Source organism: Aquarana catesbeiana, linkage group LG06, assembly GCF_042186555.1.
Source record: "Aquarana catesbeiana isolate 2022-GZ linkage group LG06, ASM4218655v1, whole genome shotgun sequence".
Lineage (NCBI taxonomy): Eukaryota > Metazoa > Chordata > Amphibia > Anura > Ranidae > Aquarana > Aquarana catesbeiana.
This window is the reverse complement of record NC_133329.1, coordinates 96,567,006-96,586,334: the sequence shown is the minus strand read 5'-3', so window position 1 is coordinate 96,586,334 and position 19,329 is coordinate 96,567,006. Positions and strand designations below refer to the sequence as shown.

Below are 19,329 nucleotides of genomic sequence, written 5' to 3'. Positions count from 1 at the left end.
GACCAGAAGACCTTTTGAAGGTGCGTCCGCCCAGTCAGCTGTGGTAGGAGCCAGGCTCAAGAAGTTCAAGCAGGCCTGCGCGGAAACAATAAAGGACCCATGGACGGTAGCCACCATCCAATTCAGGCACAGATGAAGTTTCAAGAAGCGGGTCCCGAGGGACCAGTTCTGTACAACCAGATTACCAGCGTCACGAGAAAAAAGACTATTACTAGTAAAATACATTCAGGATCTACTCCAGAAACGTGCGATAGTGGAGGTACCATTGCTCCAAGAGGGGAAAAGGTTTTTTCTCCCTAATATTTCTGGTAAAGAAGAAGTCAGGGGATCTGCATCCTGTCCTGGACTTAAAAAATCTCAACCGGAGAATTCTGGTGGAAACTTTCAAAATGATAAGCTTACAGTCAATTCTTCAGGCCATAAACATAGGAGACTGGATGCTTACAGTTGATTTACAAGACAAGTAATTTCATATCCCCATTCATGCCGCATTTCAGAAGTTTCTTCGGTTTGCGGTAAACCGTCAGCACTTCCAAGTTCAAAGCCTCCCGTTTGGGATCTCTTCTGCCCCCTTGACATTCACAAAAGTTCTGTTACCTGTAATAGCTTCCCTAAGGTAAAGGGGTTAAGAGTCCATCCTCCTCCTTTTGGACAGCCAGGAATCTCTCATTTGCCGTCAGAAGATACTGATTTCCACCCTGCAGAATCTCGGATGGTTGATAAACTGGGGGAAGAGCGATCTCCAGCCCACTCAGAGAATGGTCTTCCTGGGAGCGAAACTGGACACCCAGGTAAACGCAGTAGAGCTTCCTCAGGAGAAAATCCCCTCCTTGGTTCAGAAAATAAGGAAACTGCTTCCAGCCACAACACTACCAGCCAGAGCGTGCCTCAGTATCTTGGGCTCAATGTCGGCAGCCATTCCGATGGTCCAATGGGCACAGGGGAACATAAGACCTCTTCAAATCTCGTTCCTGCGCCAGTGAAATGGCGTGTCCATGCTTCAGCCAATTGTTATCTCAAGGGAGGTCAAACAGTCAGTATTGTGGTGGACACGATTATACAATCTGAAGGTCTGAAGAGATGCAGACACATAGTCACCCCTCTCCAGGAAGTGGTTACTTCGGATGCCAGCATGGAGGGGTGGGGGGCGCACTACCGGTATTACGCAGTACAGGGCCGTTGGCCATTCAAGACGCAGGATGTCGTTTCAAACGTACTAGGGATGAAGGCAGCATTTCAAGCACTATTAGCCTTCAGCTCTTTTCTAAGGGGAAAACAGGTCCTGTTACGAATGGACAACAGAGTGGCTGTCGCCTACATCAACAGACAGGGGGGCACCAGAAGTCGCTCCATGATCAAGGAAGTCCGTCCCATTCTCGAATGGGCGCAACTGAATTTGTCAGATCTAAAGGCGGTGTATGTCCCGGGAGCCCAGAATCTGCTAGCCAACTCACTAAGCAGGAATTTCCTCTCCAACAACGAGTGGTCACTGAATCATCAGGCCTTCTCCCTCATATCTCAGACCTGGGGTATGCTGGACATAGATCTAGCAGCGACACCAGCGAATGCGAAGTGCCAGAGATATCTGTTGAGGGTCCCCTTTCCGTTGACGGAGGGGACAGACTGCATTCAACACCCTTGGAATTTCCGATTGGGCTACATCTTTCCTCCGACACCTCTCATAGGGAGGTTCCTGTTCAGACTCGAGATCAACGTGAATGGTAGTAGCAGTGATTCCCTTTTGGCCGAGGAGGCCATGGTTCACAACTCTTCTACAACTGAGCGCAGTGGACCCGCTGCCTCTCCCGTTGTTGGTGGACTTGCTCTCTAAGGGCCATCTCCTTCATCCAAACCCGGAGAAGCTGCATCTGATGGCCTGGAAGCTGAAAGGTCTAGGTTTCTAGAGTACTAATAGTGAAGAAATAACGCTCCTGCGCACAAGTGGATGACCAGACAAGCAGTGTATAACCACAGGCCTTGCTGCCCTCAAGGATGGGGAATCCTAACAGACAACGAGAAAAAGAAAAAAAAAAGGGCCCCCCAGCCATGTGCATTATCCTTTTGAGTGTAAATTTATTAAAGCAATGGTAAAAAGGAACTACTTACAAACAGTTGTAGAAGATCCCATAGTAAAATCAATCTTCAAATAGCAGCATGCAGTATAGAATAAGGGCCCTTTCACACTGGGGCGGTTTGCAGCCGCTATTGCGCTAATAATAGCACCTGCAAACCGACCCGAAACAGCCGTTGCTGTCTCTCCAGTGTGAAAGCCCCGAGGGAAAAAAAAGTCCTGCTAGCAGCATCTTCAGAGCGGTGAAGGAGTGGAGTATATACCACTCCTTCACCACTCCTACCCATTGAAATCAGTGGGACAGCGCGGCTATACCGACGGCAAAACGCCTCTGCAGAGGCGCTTTGCGGTGGGTTTTAACCCTTTCTCGGCAGTTAGCGGGGGGTAAAACCAGCCCTCTCAGGAAGACGGAAAATCTTTTAGTCATTCTGCATGGCTTTAGGAAAGGACAAGCGGCATCCTCCCGCACCATTGCATCATGGTTGGTGAAGGCCATCAAGAAAGTCTATTCATTGAGTATGTCACAAATACCCGAGGGCTTAAGGGCGCACTCCACCAGGGCAGTGGCGTGGCGACCTCTTGGGCAGCTTACTGCAGAGTATATTCGGAAACTATATGCTACTTGGTCATCTAAGAACACCTTTATGACACATTACAAAGTGGATTCCGCACAGATGTCAACAGTGGAATTTGGAAGAACAATTATCCAGGCCACCTCTTCTATTCCTTGTTAAATAAACTTATTCTGCATTCCTACCCAGTTTGCGAGTTATTCCCCAAAGTGAATGCTGCCATGATGTGTCAGGAAAACGGAAAATTGAAAAAAAATTTCCGTAATGTACCTTTCCTGTCGCATCTTCATGACAGCATACAGATGCCCACCCCTCTGAGGTGATTGATATATATATATATATATATATATATATATATATATATATATATATACAGAGAATACTGGGGTGGGGGCAATCTCTGGGATACATAGCTACGTGGTCCTATCAGGTTGTGGGGGCGGAGTCACAACCCAAAGTGTATGCTGCCATGAAGATGCGACAGGAAAGGAAATCTAGGGAAAGGTGTGTATACAATTTTCCGTTTTAACCAACACCCTGGCCAACACCTGCCATTTGTGGCAAATAGTAGTTTGCTGTTTGCCCATTTTGAAGAGATGGACCAGAGTAAAGTACGATGCAAGTGAATTTTAGCACACTGAAACGTCATATGTGAACAATCTGTGGATTGTGGTGCACAAAAAAATAGATCTTTAAAAGCATGTTTATTTCTGTCACTGTTGTAGGTTTTTCCCTCACTTCCTGTCTGATTAAACTTGTCACCGTAGCATAAGTGAAAAGTAGCCAGAGTCCTGTAAAGCAGTGAAAAACTGACAGGGGTTCTGATTTTTCCCCACTCTATCTAAAATTAGAAAAAAAAAATGTTGAATGGACCTGTGCTTTCTTTAAAGCTAAATTCCAGGTATGTCAATTTTTATTGGTTCAGCCTGGACCAATATAAGTATGTATGTGCTATGTCTGTGGGATCCTTGTGGACACTGGAAATCCCTGTACTAAGCCCTGCTGCTACACGATCTACACTAGCTTCCCGGCCCTGTGCTGAGTGGCTGGCCCACTGCTTGGTGAACACAGGAGGTCACTCGTTGGGCACAGGTGCCATTCTCAATGAATGCAAAGTATTCTCTGATTGGACAAGGTGGAGGTAATGATTTTACCACCCTGCCTCTCCACGTCACCCAATCAGAGAATAGTTTGTATTCCTTGAAAAATATGCAAAGTGTTCTCTTAAGGGCACCCATGCTGACCGAGAGACCTCCTGTGTTCGCAATGTAGCTGGGAAGCTGCTCGGCACAGGTCCTGGAAGACAGCGGAGATCACTCTAGAAGTGCCAACTTCAGTGATTTCCAGCTTCCTGGGGGATCCCACAGGTATGGTATATAAATAAACCGCAACAATAATAGCCTACGCATAAGTGAGATAATGCAATAGGAAATATAACTCCGTTGCAAAGATGGATAATTCGCTTGAAGTCTTGCTGTCCTCAAACCACTTTAAAAATAGATGAAAGAAAAAGGGCGCGCTGGCCTAGTGCATTATCCCACAAAATTTTTATTAAGAGCTCTGATGAAGGACAATCTTTCGAAACACGCCAGCCTGTAGGGACCCTGGTGAGGTCCCCCCTATGCTAGAGTCATCGGCTAGACTGGGAGTGGGCCAATGAGCGCTTATACTACCTATGTTTGTGTGTAGTACTATTTTTATTTTACTCTTAATGCAAATTTTGTGCGATAATGCACTAGGTCAGTGCGCCCTCTTTCTTTCATCTATTACAAATGTAAAAATTTGCATATCTGGTATTCTTATTTAACCTCCTCCCGCCCACCAATCCCCTCCCATTCTGGGATGACGTAATATGACGTCACCCCAGTGTCACCGCTCTTGCGTGTCCGCCGGGGCACACAGCGCGGTGATGACCCGGCACGACCCCGAACTCGGTAAAGAGCCGATGACACAGCTCTTTACCCATGTGGTCAGCTGTGTCCAATCACAGCCAATCACACTTAAACGTGTACGTGCCCTTTATCGGCTCGCCTCGCCTCACACTGACAGATGTGTGAGGAGAGGAGAGCTGATCAATAGCATCTCCTCACAGGGGAGACCTGTACAGGTAATCAGAGCACTGATCATCAGTGCCCCGATTATCAGTGAAGCCCCAGCAGTGATGCCAGTCTGTGCCCATCAGTGACACCAATCAGTGCCCATCAGTGATGCCAGTCAGTGTTGCTTATCAGTACCGATCAGTGCGGCATATTAGTGCCTCTTCATAAGTGCCACCTAATCAGTGCCCATTAGTGCTGCCTCATCAGCTCACCCGAAGGAGAAAAATTATTTATTTACAACATTTTCTGACAAACTAAGAAAAACTTTTTTCCCCCAAAATTTTAAGTCTTTTATCATTTTTTTTGCAAAAAATAAAAAACCCAGCGTTGATTAAATATCACCAAAAAAAATGCCCTATTTGTGTGAAAAAAAAATGATAAAAATTTCGTATGGGTTCAGTGTTGCATGACCGCGCAATTGTTACTCAAAATCTGAAAGCTGAAAATTGGCCTGCTCAGGAAGGTGGTAAAAGTGCCCAGTACTGAAACGGTTAAATTCCACATCTTTCTTTTAGTGCCGGTTCACACAACGCGGTGCGGAAGTCGCATGCAAATCTGAACAGGAATCGCACTGCATTCCTGTTCGGATCACATGCAATTCTTCGGCAGTGCGATTTGAGCTATTATGCTGTATGGCTCAAATCACACCAAATCCAAACGAAAAATGTGCAGGACCCTTTGAATCCGATTCAGCAAATCACACTTGCTAACCGATTTTGGGGTGTCGTTAACATACACACCCACAGAGGTTTGCATGAACAGGGCGTGATTTGGATGCGGCGCGGAATCTGCACAGAATTCCCAGTGAATTTGCACTGCATCAGTGTGAACCGGGAATCGGACTTTTTTTTTTTTTTCTCTCTTGGCAATCATTCATTTAAAAAAAACTACCTTCTACAATCTACAGTGGCACCTTCCCATTCCTCCAGTTTTCCTAGAGGTTTCTGTTGTCTGAGTCTGGTCTACAATGGCTCCAGATATTGCAGGGGTCAATCCTGAAATTCAGAAAGTTGCTCCATATCCAGACAGAGGTGATCTCATCCTGTATACACCAGTCGTACATTTTCCTTTTCACACTGCCGTCATTTTCCAGTAAAAAATGTGTCTTTTTCCACTTCTGCACCTGTGTCAGATGGGCGGGAGATAAACCTGCTGGCTCAGATACTGGTTGAATATTTAAGATAAAGCCTACATACGAGCAGCCTTACCCCGACACAGACTTGGTAGAAATTGTGAAAACGTCGTCCAAGGTATGCGGTTGCCGTGGAGATGGCGTAAAAACAAAAAAATATTTCTCTGTGTTTGGAATTTAGTTAATTATTTGAATTTTTTAAGAAAGCTGTAGACTCTGACTTTCTAAGGGAGGAGACTGTGTGCAGTATGGCTATTCGGACCATGTCAATGAACATAAAGCATTCCATCAACTATTTAATATCACTATATAAAGAATACAATTGTGTGCAATGGAGGCCATGTCGCACCAGTGATCCTGGTGCTGCCAGCAATTAGCCAGTGACGGGATCTCTAAAAAATATAGAAAATGAACACACACTGGCTTCCATGTGTTGCTCTAATTGCTGCAACCAGGGCTCTTTTTAATTGGGAACGCGGCGGCACGTAGTTCCAGCGCCTCCAGCATTGAATGTATGTACTGGCAAGGGGTGCTGGGGGGTACATTGATGCTAGCTGTTGGGGGACTATTGTCATTTGGGGAAGGGGGATGTAGTGTTTATGGGAGTGGGGGATTTATTGTTGCTGGAGGGTCTATTGATTCTGGCTGACTGCTGGAGGGTCTAGTGTTGCTGGCTGCAGGGGATCTGTTTTACTGCCTTCCTTGTTATTATCAAATTCTGTACAAATTTTTTGGCACCACAAAATTATACTTGGTTTTGTATTCTCTAAAAGGGGTGGAACCGGGAGCAGGTAGGAAGATGGAGACATGGGATGATGCTTGTAGGTGGGTAGAGGCGTAGACAAGAGGTAACTTGGGGAGGGAAGAGGAGGATACAATTGGAGGAATTGCAGAAATATTAGCACTTTCCTTATTACAGTATATTCTTGTGCTTTGCACATTCCTCATGTGTTGACTTAAAAAAAAAAAAAAAAAAAGCTGTAAGTACAGGAAAACACATGGTGGTCCTCCCAGTAATCCAGGGAGCGCCTGAATTCTTGTTTGAGTTGACAACGCGGCTTCTGCTGCTCTAAGATTCCAAGCAGTGTTGTCAGCCCTGCCTAGTTTCTTCTCTGTGGAACCACAGAATACCTCATCCTCTCTTATGACTTTATATCTGCACAACATAAAATGCAGCATGTGAACTTCTCTCTTTTCTCCCAGGATGCCTAAGTGTCAAATCACTAAGGCTTACAGAGCTTACGCTGGGATTCGATCCATGGCACTAACAGGTGAAGAGAGTAGGTAGGGAGCCAAGCGAAGGTGTGTGGGGATGACCTTTCCAACGAACCAATCACTTTGCCCAATTAGAACCTCTTTAAATAAAATCGGACTCTAACTTATTCTTAAGGTTAATTTTTTTTCCCTATTTTCTATGGGATGTAAATGTTTATTTATAATATTTTTTTGATTGTCCCATCTGACCTCTGTGGTTCACTAATGTTGTTTTCTTCGGTCAGACTGTCCAGTTCAAAGTGCAAGCTCCCCACCAAGCAGCAAGCCAATAAACGAGACTCTCCCTGACTGTGAGGAAGAGCCGGATTCCTGCAATTACACCAACAGTAGTATACCAGTGGAGAGTGGCCATTTCCCATCCAGCAAATCTAAAGATGCCACCTTCTCATCAATGGCCCAGTCCAACAGAAGCCTTCCAAACTTCACCTTAATAAAGGAATATCTCTTCACAATCCCTGCTGGCAATGCTACACAGTATTTGGTAATCTTATGTCTTTTTCCTATTTAAAGAAAACATTTTTAGTAAGCCTGGTCTGTGAGAAATATGGGGGTTGCCACTGGTGTCCTCCTTGGGAAAAGGTTTTTTCAGCTGACTGTCTGACTTAGTTCTTTCTTAACTGGTGATCAGGAACTTTGAAGTCACAGCGCCTGATTTGCACTGTTAGTCCAGAGTCTTTAGGCTGGCCATTCACTACTAGATTTCAGAATAAATGTTCATACGAACATTCATACAAAAATTCTTGATTCTTGTCAGTCATTTGATGAGTTGATAAATGTTGTTTGGAAGTACTTCAATATTTTGTTTTCTTTTAGCATTAAATAGTGGGGTGAATGAAATTTCCTGAATGAAGACCACATTACCTGTTAGAAAGTCACTCATTTGAAAAAAGTTTTCTATCCTGTGCCTTAAATTTTCCTACCACAGCGGTCAAAAATTTGCATCAATTTGACCCCCACTGACCACTGAAAACGTAATGAATTTTCTTAAAATGAAATCTTTTGAACAAAATTCTACTAGTGTATGGCCAGCTTTAGAGTAATGATTCCACTGAATCAGCATACCTGCCAAGCAACTGGCATTTTCTGGAGGAGGTCTGGAGCAATAGATCTTATAAAAAATTTTATCCCAGCCATTATTTTAGTTTTGGATAGAGTTAGCTAGAGTTAAAAATGTCTGTTGGTTTTTTTCTGTGTGTGCCATTGCGGAGAATTGTCTTCACTTCCTGTCACTGTGACACCTGTACAAGAAATAAAGAAGTGGTTTTGACTGGGACAGGAAGGCACAGACAGCAATTTATACATAATCAGAAGTTCTAATCTTCCCCACTCTAGTAAAAATGTGTTTTTGGTTCTGTTTTGGTCCCCCTTGGAAAGATTAAACGTCACTTTATGACCTGAAAGAAAATAAGGCAAAAAATCTCTTAATCTTCTTTGCTTTATCCAAAGGAATATAAACAATTTGGCTACGGTTAGGCATGCCTATCACCTACCAAGCTCATCCCATATCAGTGCACACATTTACTCTGCTGGTTAAAGGAACATGCTCCCTTCTAGCTAATCCTAGAGCTTACAAGTTGTCATGCATGACTTTCCAGCCCATACATCCTTAGGTCTTCCATGTACCACCTACGGGGAGAATTTGAACCAGCAGTGTACACATGGTGCCTTTTGAGAGGCCTTTCACTATACAATACAGCAATCTTGATGTTCATGCTTGTGACGCCTCTGTAAACTTTCACTCTTCATTTTTTAGGCAACGTTTGAAGATGCAAGTGTTCAAATGCTCCCCAATTACCTTATTGTTCTACAACATGATGCCCCCAACAAAACATTTCTACACTGCCACTCCTCCAGATCATACCATGCATTCTACCAGTCAGATTGGGTTACTTGTATTCCTGGGCACCTCGTAGGAGAAGCACTTATCAACAACACATGCTCATTAAGAGTCATTGGCACCACCAAAAAGCTTGCCTTGATTTTCAGCGGTAAACTAAACCCTGGTCTATGGCCTCCTGGAAAATATACAGTCACGGCAAACTTTACCAACCAGTTGTACGAAGCTATGCAGTCTTACAGCTTTAGTGTGGTGTCACCGGTTTCTGGTCTGAGTGTCGTCTATCCAACACCACAAGATGAAATCTACTACATTCCCAGTGACAATCCCGTTGTGATTCTCAAGATTCTCTCAGGCTCCAATGCCACCTCATTTTGGACTGGCAACAACCAGACTTGGAGCTTCAATCGAACATGTCCTCCAAAATTTTTTGCTGTATCCATGGAATGTACCACAGATAAAGACGACATTTCATACTCTGAGGTCAATCTACTTGGGCTGGGGAGAGGGGTTGTGGACGTTTCAATAACTGTGCAAAACGAGATAAGCTCCCAAAATATATCATTTTTAGTGAAGATGGAGGACCCGATCAGAGGACTGAGCACAAGCCCTTACCCTCAAGCCAGAGTGCTGCTCAACACCCGAGTGGTAAGTTGACTTTATATCACATAGATGCCATGCACAAATTACAGATCTACAGGAAAAATATGTGTCTGAACCAACCTTTAATCTTTAAAAGCTTGTAGAGCACATTAAAAAAAAAATCTGTTTGTAACCTTAATGTGCATAGATATATATAATTTTTTTTCTGTATGGGTCTCTATTTTTGACATTTATTAGTTTGAGGCAGACTTTTCGCAGCAGTTTTAATTCCATGCTAAAGGAAATCAGAGATTTATTATTTGAAGCTTTTAAGTTTTTGAACTTGTTTTTTAGATGTATGTGTATGTGTATAGTGTGTGTGTGTGTGTATGTATATATATATATATATATATATATATATATATATATATATATATATATATATATATATATATATATATATACACACACAGTTGTGCTCATGAGTTTACATACCCTGGCAGAATTTATGGTTTCTTAGCCATTTTTAAGAGAATATAAATGATAACAGAAAAACTTTTCTTTCACTCATGGTTAGTGTTTGGCTGAAGCCATTTGGAAATATAGAATAGAAAAAAACATATATGAGAGTCTCCGGGGCTGCACAACCCAAAAGTATACAAAAAATTGAAAATTTCCAGGAAAATATATCAAAGAGTTCTAATTAAGACATTTAACAGTATACAAAACATTATTACAACATTTAAAATTGTGCAAAAAATATCTCCATATACCTAGAGGTATATTTACCATTGGACAGATGAGAAAGTGAGGATGTATCGCACAAACCAGATTGCTAAAAAACATTTGCGTTCAGTGATACCATCGTCTCCGCACGTCCCTTCCGCGCCCCCCCAGGTGAATTCACAGTCCACCAGACTTGCAAGGGGCCACGCTCTTGGACCTGGAGAGGACGACGGGGGGCAAAGCACCTGCAATGGGATATTTTATAAATCTCAATAGATAATCGTAAAATATTCTATGCGTGTCAAGTACTGCTTTTTGACTGAAGCCATTTATTATCAATTTACTCTTATTATCAGTTTACTCTTTTAAAATCATAATGACAACAGAAACTACCGAAATTATCCTGATCAAAAATTTACATACCCCAGTTCTTAATACCGCCCCCTTTAACATCAATGACAGCTTGAAGTCTTTTGTGGTATTTGTGGATGAGGCTCTTTATCTTCTCAGATGGTAAAGCTGCCCATTCCTCTTGGCAAATAGTCTCCATTTCCTGTAGATTCTTGGACTGTCTTGCATGAACTGCATGTTTGAGATCTCCCCAGAGTGGCTCAATGATATTGAGGTCAGAAGACTGAGTTGGTCACTGCAGAACCTTCACTTTATTCTGCTGTAGACAATGACAGGTCAACTTGGCCTTGTGTTTTGGATCATTGTCATGTTGGAATGTCCAAGCTCATCCCATGCGCAGCTTCCTGGCTGATGAATGCAAATATTCCTCCAGTATTTTTTTGATAACATGCTGCATTCATCTTGCCATCAATTTTGACCTAATTTCCCGTGCCTTTGTAGCTTCACACATCCCCAAAACATCAGCGATCCACTTCCGTGTTTCACAGTAGGAATGGTGTACCTTTCATCATAGGCCTTGTTGGCTCCTCTCCAAATGAAGCGTTTATGATTGTGGCCAAAAAGCAACATTTTGGTCCTATCACTCCAAATTACTTTGTGCCAGAGGTTTGAGGCTTGTCTGTGTGCTGTTTGGCGTATTGTAAGCGGGATACTTTGTGGCATTTGCATAGTAATGGCTTTCTTCTGGTGACTCAACCATGCAGCCCATGTTTCTTCAAGTGCCTCCTTATTGTGCATCTTGAATCAGCCACACCATATGTTTTCAGAGAGTCCTGTATTTCACCTGAAATTATTTGTGGGTTTTTCTTTGCATCCCTAACAATTTTTCAGGCAGTTGTGGCTGAAACTTTAGTTGGGCTACCTGACCATGGTTTAGTTTCACCAAACCCCCTCTTTTTCCACTTCTTGATTAGAGTTTGAACACTGCGGAATTCTCAATTCCTTGGATATGTTTTTATATCCCTTTCCTGTTTATACAGTTCAACTACCTGTTTCCGCAGATCCTTTGACAATTCTTTTGCTTTCCCCATGACTCAGAATCCAGAAACATCAGTGCAGCACTGGATGAAAGATGCCCAGGGTCTGTCCGGAGCCCAGAAACTCATTGACCTTTTATACACACACTGATTACAAGCAAACAGATCACAGGTGAGGATGGTTACCTTTAATAGCCATCCAAACCCCTTTGTGTCAACTTATGTGCATGTTATCAGGCCAAAATCACCAGGGTATGTAAACTTTTGATCAGGGTCATTTGGGTAATTTCTGTGGTGATTATGATTTAAAAAGAGTAAACACAGTTGATTTATAATAAATGGCTTCAGCCAAACACTAACCATGAGTGAAAGTAATTCATAGTCTCTGAAAAATGGCCAAGAAATAATAAATTCTGCCATGGTATATAAACTTATGAGCACAACTGTATCATACACAACTGTGTATATATATATAAATATATATATATATAAAGAGAGAGTGGGTGGTGAAGCAGAGAGCATTACTTATTCATTTCGATTCAACAATAATCAAGCAATGTTTCAGGCACCCCTGAACTTATTCAAGCTAATTATACAATAGAATAAGCATAAAAGACCAAACCAGAAGTGACAAGGAATGAATATAAAGTAATCATTCTATATTACAAGAAAATAAAAACAATATGAAAAGTAATATAATGCAGAAGGTATTATGTTGCTACTTTTTATCTCACGTTCTGTCTTGCATTCTATTTTATGATTAACTATAAAGGGAATGCATGTCTGAAACATTGCTAGATTATTGTTGAACCTAAATGAACAGTAAATAAAGCTTCCTGTGCTGCAACCCCCTCTCTTTTTTATTTTGGCTGGTCTTGGGGACACCTGGTTGTATGCATAAATGTTGTGTTTTTTTGCTGGTGCTGTCCACTAAGGATGAGCCAAACACCCCCCTGTTCGGTTCGCACCAGAACATGCGAACGTCCAAAAAATTTGTTCGAACACGCGAACACCATTAAAGTCTATAAGACACGAACATGAATAATCAAAAGTGCTGATTTTAAAGGCTTATATGCAAGTTATTGTCATAAAAAGTGTTTGGGGACCTGGGTCCTGCCCCAGGGGACATGGATCATTGCAAAAAAAAGTTTTAAAAATGGCCGTTTTTTTGGGAGCAGTGATTTTAATAATGCTTAAAGTGAAACAATAAAAGTGTAATATTCCTTTAAATTTTGTACCTGGGGGGTGTCTATAGTATGCCTGTAAAGGGGCACTTGTTTCCCATGTTTAGAACAGTCTGACAGCAAAATGACATTTCAAAGGAAAAAAAGTCATTTAAAACTACTCGCGGCTATTAATACACATAAAAGTTCATTGATAAAAATAGCATGGGAATTCCCCACAGGGGAACCCCGAACCAAAATTAAAAAAAAAAAAAAATGACGTGGGGGGTCCCCCTAAATTCCATACTAGGCCCTTCAGGTCTGGTATGGATATTAAGGGGAACCCCGGCCAAGATTAAAAAAAAAAAATGGCGTGGGGTCCCCCTCAAAGTCTATACCAGACCCTTCAGGTCTGGTAAGGATTTTAAGGGGAACCCCGTGCCAAAATTAAAAAAAAAAATGGTATGGGGTCCCCCAAAAAATCCATACCAGACCCTTATCCGAGCACGCAACCTGGCAGACCGCAGGAAAAGAGGGGGGGACGAGAGAGCAGCCCCCCCCCTCCTGAACCGTACCAGGCCACATACCCTCAACATTGGGAATGTGCTTTGGGGTAGCCCCCCCAAAACACCTTGTCCCCATGTTGACGGGGACAAGGGCCTCATCCCCACAACCCTTGCCCGGTGGTTGTGGGGGTCTGCGGGTGGGGGGCTTATCGGAATCTGGAAGCCCCCTTTAACAAGAGGACCCCCAGATCCCAGCCCTCCCCCCTGTGTGAAATGGTAAGGGGGTACAAAAGTACCCCTACCATTTCACAAAAAAAGTGTCAAAGATGTTAAAAATGACAAGAGACAGTTTTTGACAATTCCTTTATTTAAATACTTCTTCTTTCTTCTATCTTCTTTCTTTGCGGGGTTCCCCTTAAAATACATACCAGACCTGAAGGGCCAGGTATGGAATTTAGGGGGAACCCCACGTCGTCTTTTTTTTTTTTTTAATTTTGGTTCGTTGTTCCCCTGTGGGGAATCCCCATGCCATTTTTATCAATGAACTTTTATATGTATTGTCGGACCGGCAATTCATTAATAGCCACGAGTAGTTTTAAATGGCTTTTTTTCCTTTGAAATGTCATTTTGCTGTCAGACTGTTCTAAACACGGGAAACATGTGCCCCTTTACAGGCATACTATGGACACCCCCCAGGTACGAAATTTAAAGGAATATTACACTTTTATTGTTTCACTTTAAGAATTGTTAAAATCACTGCTCCTGAAAAAATGGCCGTTTTTAAAACTTTTTTTTGCATTGATCCATGTCCCCTGGGGCAGGACCCAGGTCCCCAAACACTTTTTATGACAACACCATGCATATAAGCCTTTAAAATGAGCACTTTTGATTTCTCCCATAGACTTTTAAAGGGTGTTCCGCGGCTTTCGAATTTGCCGTGAACACCCCAAATTGTTCGCTGTTCGGCGAACTTGCGAACAGCCGATGTTCGAGTCGAACATGAGTTTGACTTGAACTCAAAAGCTCATCCCTACTGTCCACTGAGAATACCTGACAAAGGATTCCCAGAGTCACATGGCATAGCTAAAGAGAGGGCACAGCACTAGTTATCTGCTTAAATGCACTCTCCCTCTCATTTAAAAATTAGCTAGAGCTGTAAAAGGAGGGATTTAATAAAGAGAGGTTGTTGCTGTCTGCAGATATGTACTTCTGACCTTTTTTTTTTTTTTCAGCCTTTTCTAACTGCATACTTGTTCAAGAGCTGTGACATAGAGAGCATTAAAGCGAAAGGGGCATCATAACAATCAGACAACTAGCTAGGGACTACGGAGTGCTGGCAAGGTATCAGTGGGTTGGGGTTCATTTTGCCCTGAGTAGGCAAGACGACCGTGTCCCCTTAAAGAACACACACCAATGACAATACTTTGTAACTAATCACATTGCAAGCTAATAAATGTCAGAAGGTTTTGGAGTGAAAGGGTTTGCTACGGGTGCCATACTGCCTAATTTTCTAGTGCTGCAGGCTATTATCTTACATAATTAACTGACGTGATCACAGCATGCCTAAAGATAGATGATGCAGAAACCGCAGCCAGTGACTCACTGCCAAGTCGACTGTGCAGTTTTTTCCTCTTTCTCCTCCTATCCGGTTTCCCATCATGCTTTCTCCATGTGGCGCCCTTATGTCAGGATGCAACGACAGTTAGCGTGGATTCTGCCAGAAGTAAACATGTTAGATTTTTGTTAAAAATGAAGCATGACAACCTACAAAAAACAAACCTAATGCAAGGCCTATAAACCACTGTAAACTTATAAACATACAGAAAGCTTATTTGGCTCCCAGACCATAGTGTGCATGTGGTGAGATGTCGGGCCAGAGCGGACAAAGTTGTTGTGTCTTGAAATGGTGCAGAAAGGAACATTGTATCCTGATCTGGTGCTTCAAGTCATGACTTGATTTCCTTTGTGTTTGATGCGTTAAAGTGATTGTAAAGGTTTAATTTTATTTTTTCTAAAATAACAACCATGTCATGATTACCTGTTCTGCGCAATGGTTTTGCACAGAGAAGCCCTAATCCTCCTTTTCTGGGGTCCCCCAATGGCAGTCTTGGCTCCTCCTTCTCTCCAAGTGCTGAGCTCGATACCAATCTGGGCTATGTGCATCTATTAACACACAAAGTGCGGCTCAGCCTTGCACTCCCGCTGTCTGCTCAGAGGATTTGATTGACAGCAGAAAGAGCCAGTGGCTCTCGCTGCTGCGTTTCCTCTGAGTAGAGGGCAGAGAAGAGCGGCGCTGCAGATCAGCAAAACGCTGGATTGAGATCAGGCTCAGGAAAGTATTAGGGAAGGGGGGGAGCTAACATTACAAAAGTTTTACCTTAATGCAGAGAATGCATTAAAGAGGACTGCAGTCTGTCCACATAATTTGTAATAAAAACATCTTTGCCATTCTGAAGCTTCCCTCCAACCACTTTGCATATTATTTTATATATACTGTGATGCTGTACTTACCAAATATGCTGCAGAAATCTCCCTCCACTGAGTCTGGCTGCATCCATTTTAACTGTGGGCAGCTGAGGCTGCTGCCTGTTCACTTCCTGGATTTACACAGACACACAGAGGCATACCTCCAGCTCTGCAGCTCTCATTGGCCCTCTTATGACTCATCCCCCTTCCCTTCCTGGCAAACTCTCATAAGAGTGAGAGAGAAAGAGCTGTGCATGATGTCATAAGCCTAGGCTTTTTACCAGACAAGAAACAGAAAGTGGGCTGTATAAGGTATTTACTAGCAGAAAAAACATTTTTTACTACCCAAAGTTAAAACAACAAGATTTAATAGATGGAAAGATGAAAAAATGACTGAAGTTCGGTTTTAAGGTATAAAAAAACTACCGTTGCAACCTTTTTAATCTGCCAACAGCTGACTCCTATCTCTTGGCACATTTGTTCTTTCAAAAATTTTATAGCAGAGAGTCCCGCTGCCAGTTTTTAAAGCAAACTCTTAAGCTGGCCATACACTAGTCAATTTTTGAACGAACATTCGTACGGATTTTGATATGAAAATTGTCATCAGTACATTCGATGACTTAATGAATGTGGTTCGAAAGTACAGTGGAACCTCGGATTACGAGCATAATCCGTTCCAGGAGTATGCTCGTAATCCAATGTACTCGCATATCAAAGCGAGTTTTCCCATTGAAGTCAATGGAAACTAAAATAATTAGTTCCGCATTGACTTCAGTGGGATGCAATACCGCATGCGGCCAGAGGCGAGGGGGAACCGGAGAGCCTCGGAAAGACTCAGTTCACAAGCCTTTCCGAGGTCAGCCGAACTGACCTCGGGCCTTTCCGTGCATTTCCGAACGGCGCCGATCGGCGACTTTCGGTTCTGCTCGGCTCCGGCGCCCCCTACCTCAGGCCAAAAGCGGTACTGCACACCGCTTTTGGCCTGAATCCTGCTCATTTTGTGAGACAACACTCCTAAACCGAGTTAGGAATTTTAGAAATACAGTGCTCGGTTTGCGAAACGCTCATTAACCGCGTTACTTGCAAACCGAGGTTCCACTGTACTTCCAAAAATTGTTGCTTTTATCATTCAGTTCTGGAACACCCAGTTCTTCCAGGTATGGAGGGGCAATGCAATCTTTTTCACTGTTTCCCAGGATGCATGTCACAAGGTGAGAAGAGAGAATATGCGTGTATAGTGACCAAGCCTAAACACTTACATGTGGTGGGAGTGGAGCTTGTGCAAGGGCCTGAGGGGACAATGTCCAGGCCTGAACATTGTCACATGATGGGAGAGGAGACTATGCATGGACCTCTTGAGGGGACAGTCTCCAGGCCTGAACACTGTCATGTAGTGAGAGAAGAGAATATGCATAGGCCTGAGGCGACAATGGCCAGGCCTGAACACTGCCACGTGGTGGGAGGGGAGAATGTGCATGGGCCTGAGGGGACAATGGTCAGGCCTTAACACTGTCATGTGATGGGAGGGAAGAATATGTGTGGGCCTGAGGGGACAATGGCCAGGCCTGAACATTGTCACATGGTGGGAGGGGAGAATGTGCATGGGCCTGAGGGGACAATGGTCTGGCCTTAACACTGTCATGTAGTGAGAAGGAAAATTATGTGTGGGCCTTTAAAATTATTTTCGTAGCGTGGGTTGTCAGCACCCAAGGCAAGACAAGTAATTTGCGCCCCTAACTCACGCACATTTAGCGCTTTCTGAGTCCCTTCCACTCGTACAGTATTAAAACCCCTTATGGTACATTTTAGGATGTACCACTCTTTCTCTTTGTTCTCCTTTCTTTCCCTTTTATCTCTCTCTATCCTAATTTCTTGTTTTTTTCCCCATCTCTCTCTCTCTAGCCATCTTTCTTGTTTTTTCTCTTAATCTCTCTCCCTTTTTCTTTGTGCCTCTCCATCTTTTCCTCTCCCTTCCATGTATTCTCTATTTTTATTCCTTCTCTTACTCCTTGGTGGGGGGGAATGGGATTAGTGGCAGTGCTGGCGGGGAGTTTGGATTAGTGGCAGTGCTGACGGGGAGTTTGGATCAGTGGCAGTGATGGCGGGGAGTTGGGATCAGTGGCAGTGATGGCGGGGAGTTGGGATCAGTGGCGGGGAGTTGGGATCAGTGGCAGTGATGGCGGGGAGTTGGGATCAGTGGCAGTGATGGCGGGGAGTTGGGATCAGTGGCAGTGATGGCGGGGAGTTGGGATCAGTGGCAGTGATGGCGGGGAGTTGGGATCAGTGGCAGTGATGGCGGGGAGTTGGGATCAGTGGCAGTGATGGCGGGGAGTTGGGATCAGTGGCAGTGATGGCGGGGAGTTGGGATCAGTGGCAGTGATGGCGGGGAGTTGGGATCAGTGGCAGTGATGGCGGGGAGTTGGGATCAGTGGCAGTGATGGCGGGGAGTTGGGATCAGTGGCAGTGCTGGCAGGGAGTTGGGATCAGTGACAGTGCTGGTGGGATGTTGGGATTAGTGGCAGGAGTTCTGATCAGCCAGCTTAGGTGCTTTTGATCAAGGTCATCTGCTGATCTGAGAACTGCAGTGGGAACTTTTAATGGCAACTATAATCACAGGTAGTGTTACTCTCTGTGTCTCTGGCTTCACTGTGTCTCACAGCAGTGACACCTATGCCGAAATCAGGAGATTGGGTCTTCTGCAGCCCCTCACACTTCACATTCCTCGCCAGTCAGCTGACCTCTAGTCTCTGCCCCCCATTTATGCCGTAATCTGAATTGATGGCTGTGAAGAGGCTGAGTGGGCAGCCGCTGGCTCCAGGAACAGCCCAGCTGGGCCTCCACAGGCTCCAGGGACAGCCCTGCTGGGCAGGCACGAAAAGGCTAGGTGAGTGGTGTGGGCTTCAGGAACAGCCCAGGATTCGGTGACCCCTGGAAAATCATCATTCGACCCCTGAGGGGGTCCCGACCCCCAGGTTCAGAACCACTGGTCTAAGGGGATAGTGGTCAGGCCTGAACACTGTCTGGTGGTGGTGGTGGTGGGGGGAATATACTTGGTCCTGAGGGGACAGTGGCCAGGTCTGAACTCTGTCATGTGGTAGGAGGGAAGAATGTGCATGGACCTGAGGGGACAATGGCCAGGCCTAAAATCCAGCCCTGAACACTGTCATGGGCCTGAGGGGACAATGGCCAGGCCTGAACACTGTCACATGGTGGGAGAAGAGAATATGCATGGGCCTGTGGGAACAATGGCCAGGCCTAATTTCTGTGATGTGGTGGGAGGGGAGAATATGTGTGGGCCTGAGGGAGCAATGGCCAGGCCTAAACTCTGTCATGTGGGCCTGAGGGGACAATGTCCAGGTCTGAACACTGTCATGTGGTGGGAGGGGAGAATATGCATGGACCTGAGGGGACAATGTCTAGGCCTGAACACTATCATGTGGTGGGAGTGGAGAATATGTGTAGGCCTAAGGGAACAATGGCCAGGCCTGAATGCTGTCACAAGGTGGAATGTG

General features: G+C 44.2%; 1 protein-coding gene across 1 annotated transcript in view; it reads left to right on the top strand.

Moving 5' to 3' along the window:
* PKD1 (polycystin 1, transient receptor potential channel interacting) overlaps positions 1–19,329 on the top strand; it is a 288,453-nt gene that overhangs the window by 131,222 nt on the left and 137,902 nt on the right. The window contains exons 9-10 of the mRNA XM_073636475.1: positions 7,374–7,630; positions 8,903–9,634. Coding sequence (XP_073492576.1) covers positions 7,374–7,630; positions 8,903–9,634 — 989 coding nt within the window. The remainder of the gene's footprint in view (positions 1–7,373; positions 7,631–8,902; positions 9,635–19,329) is intronic.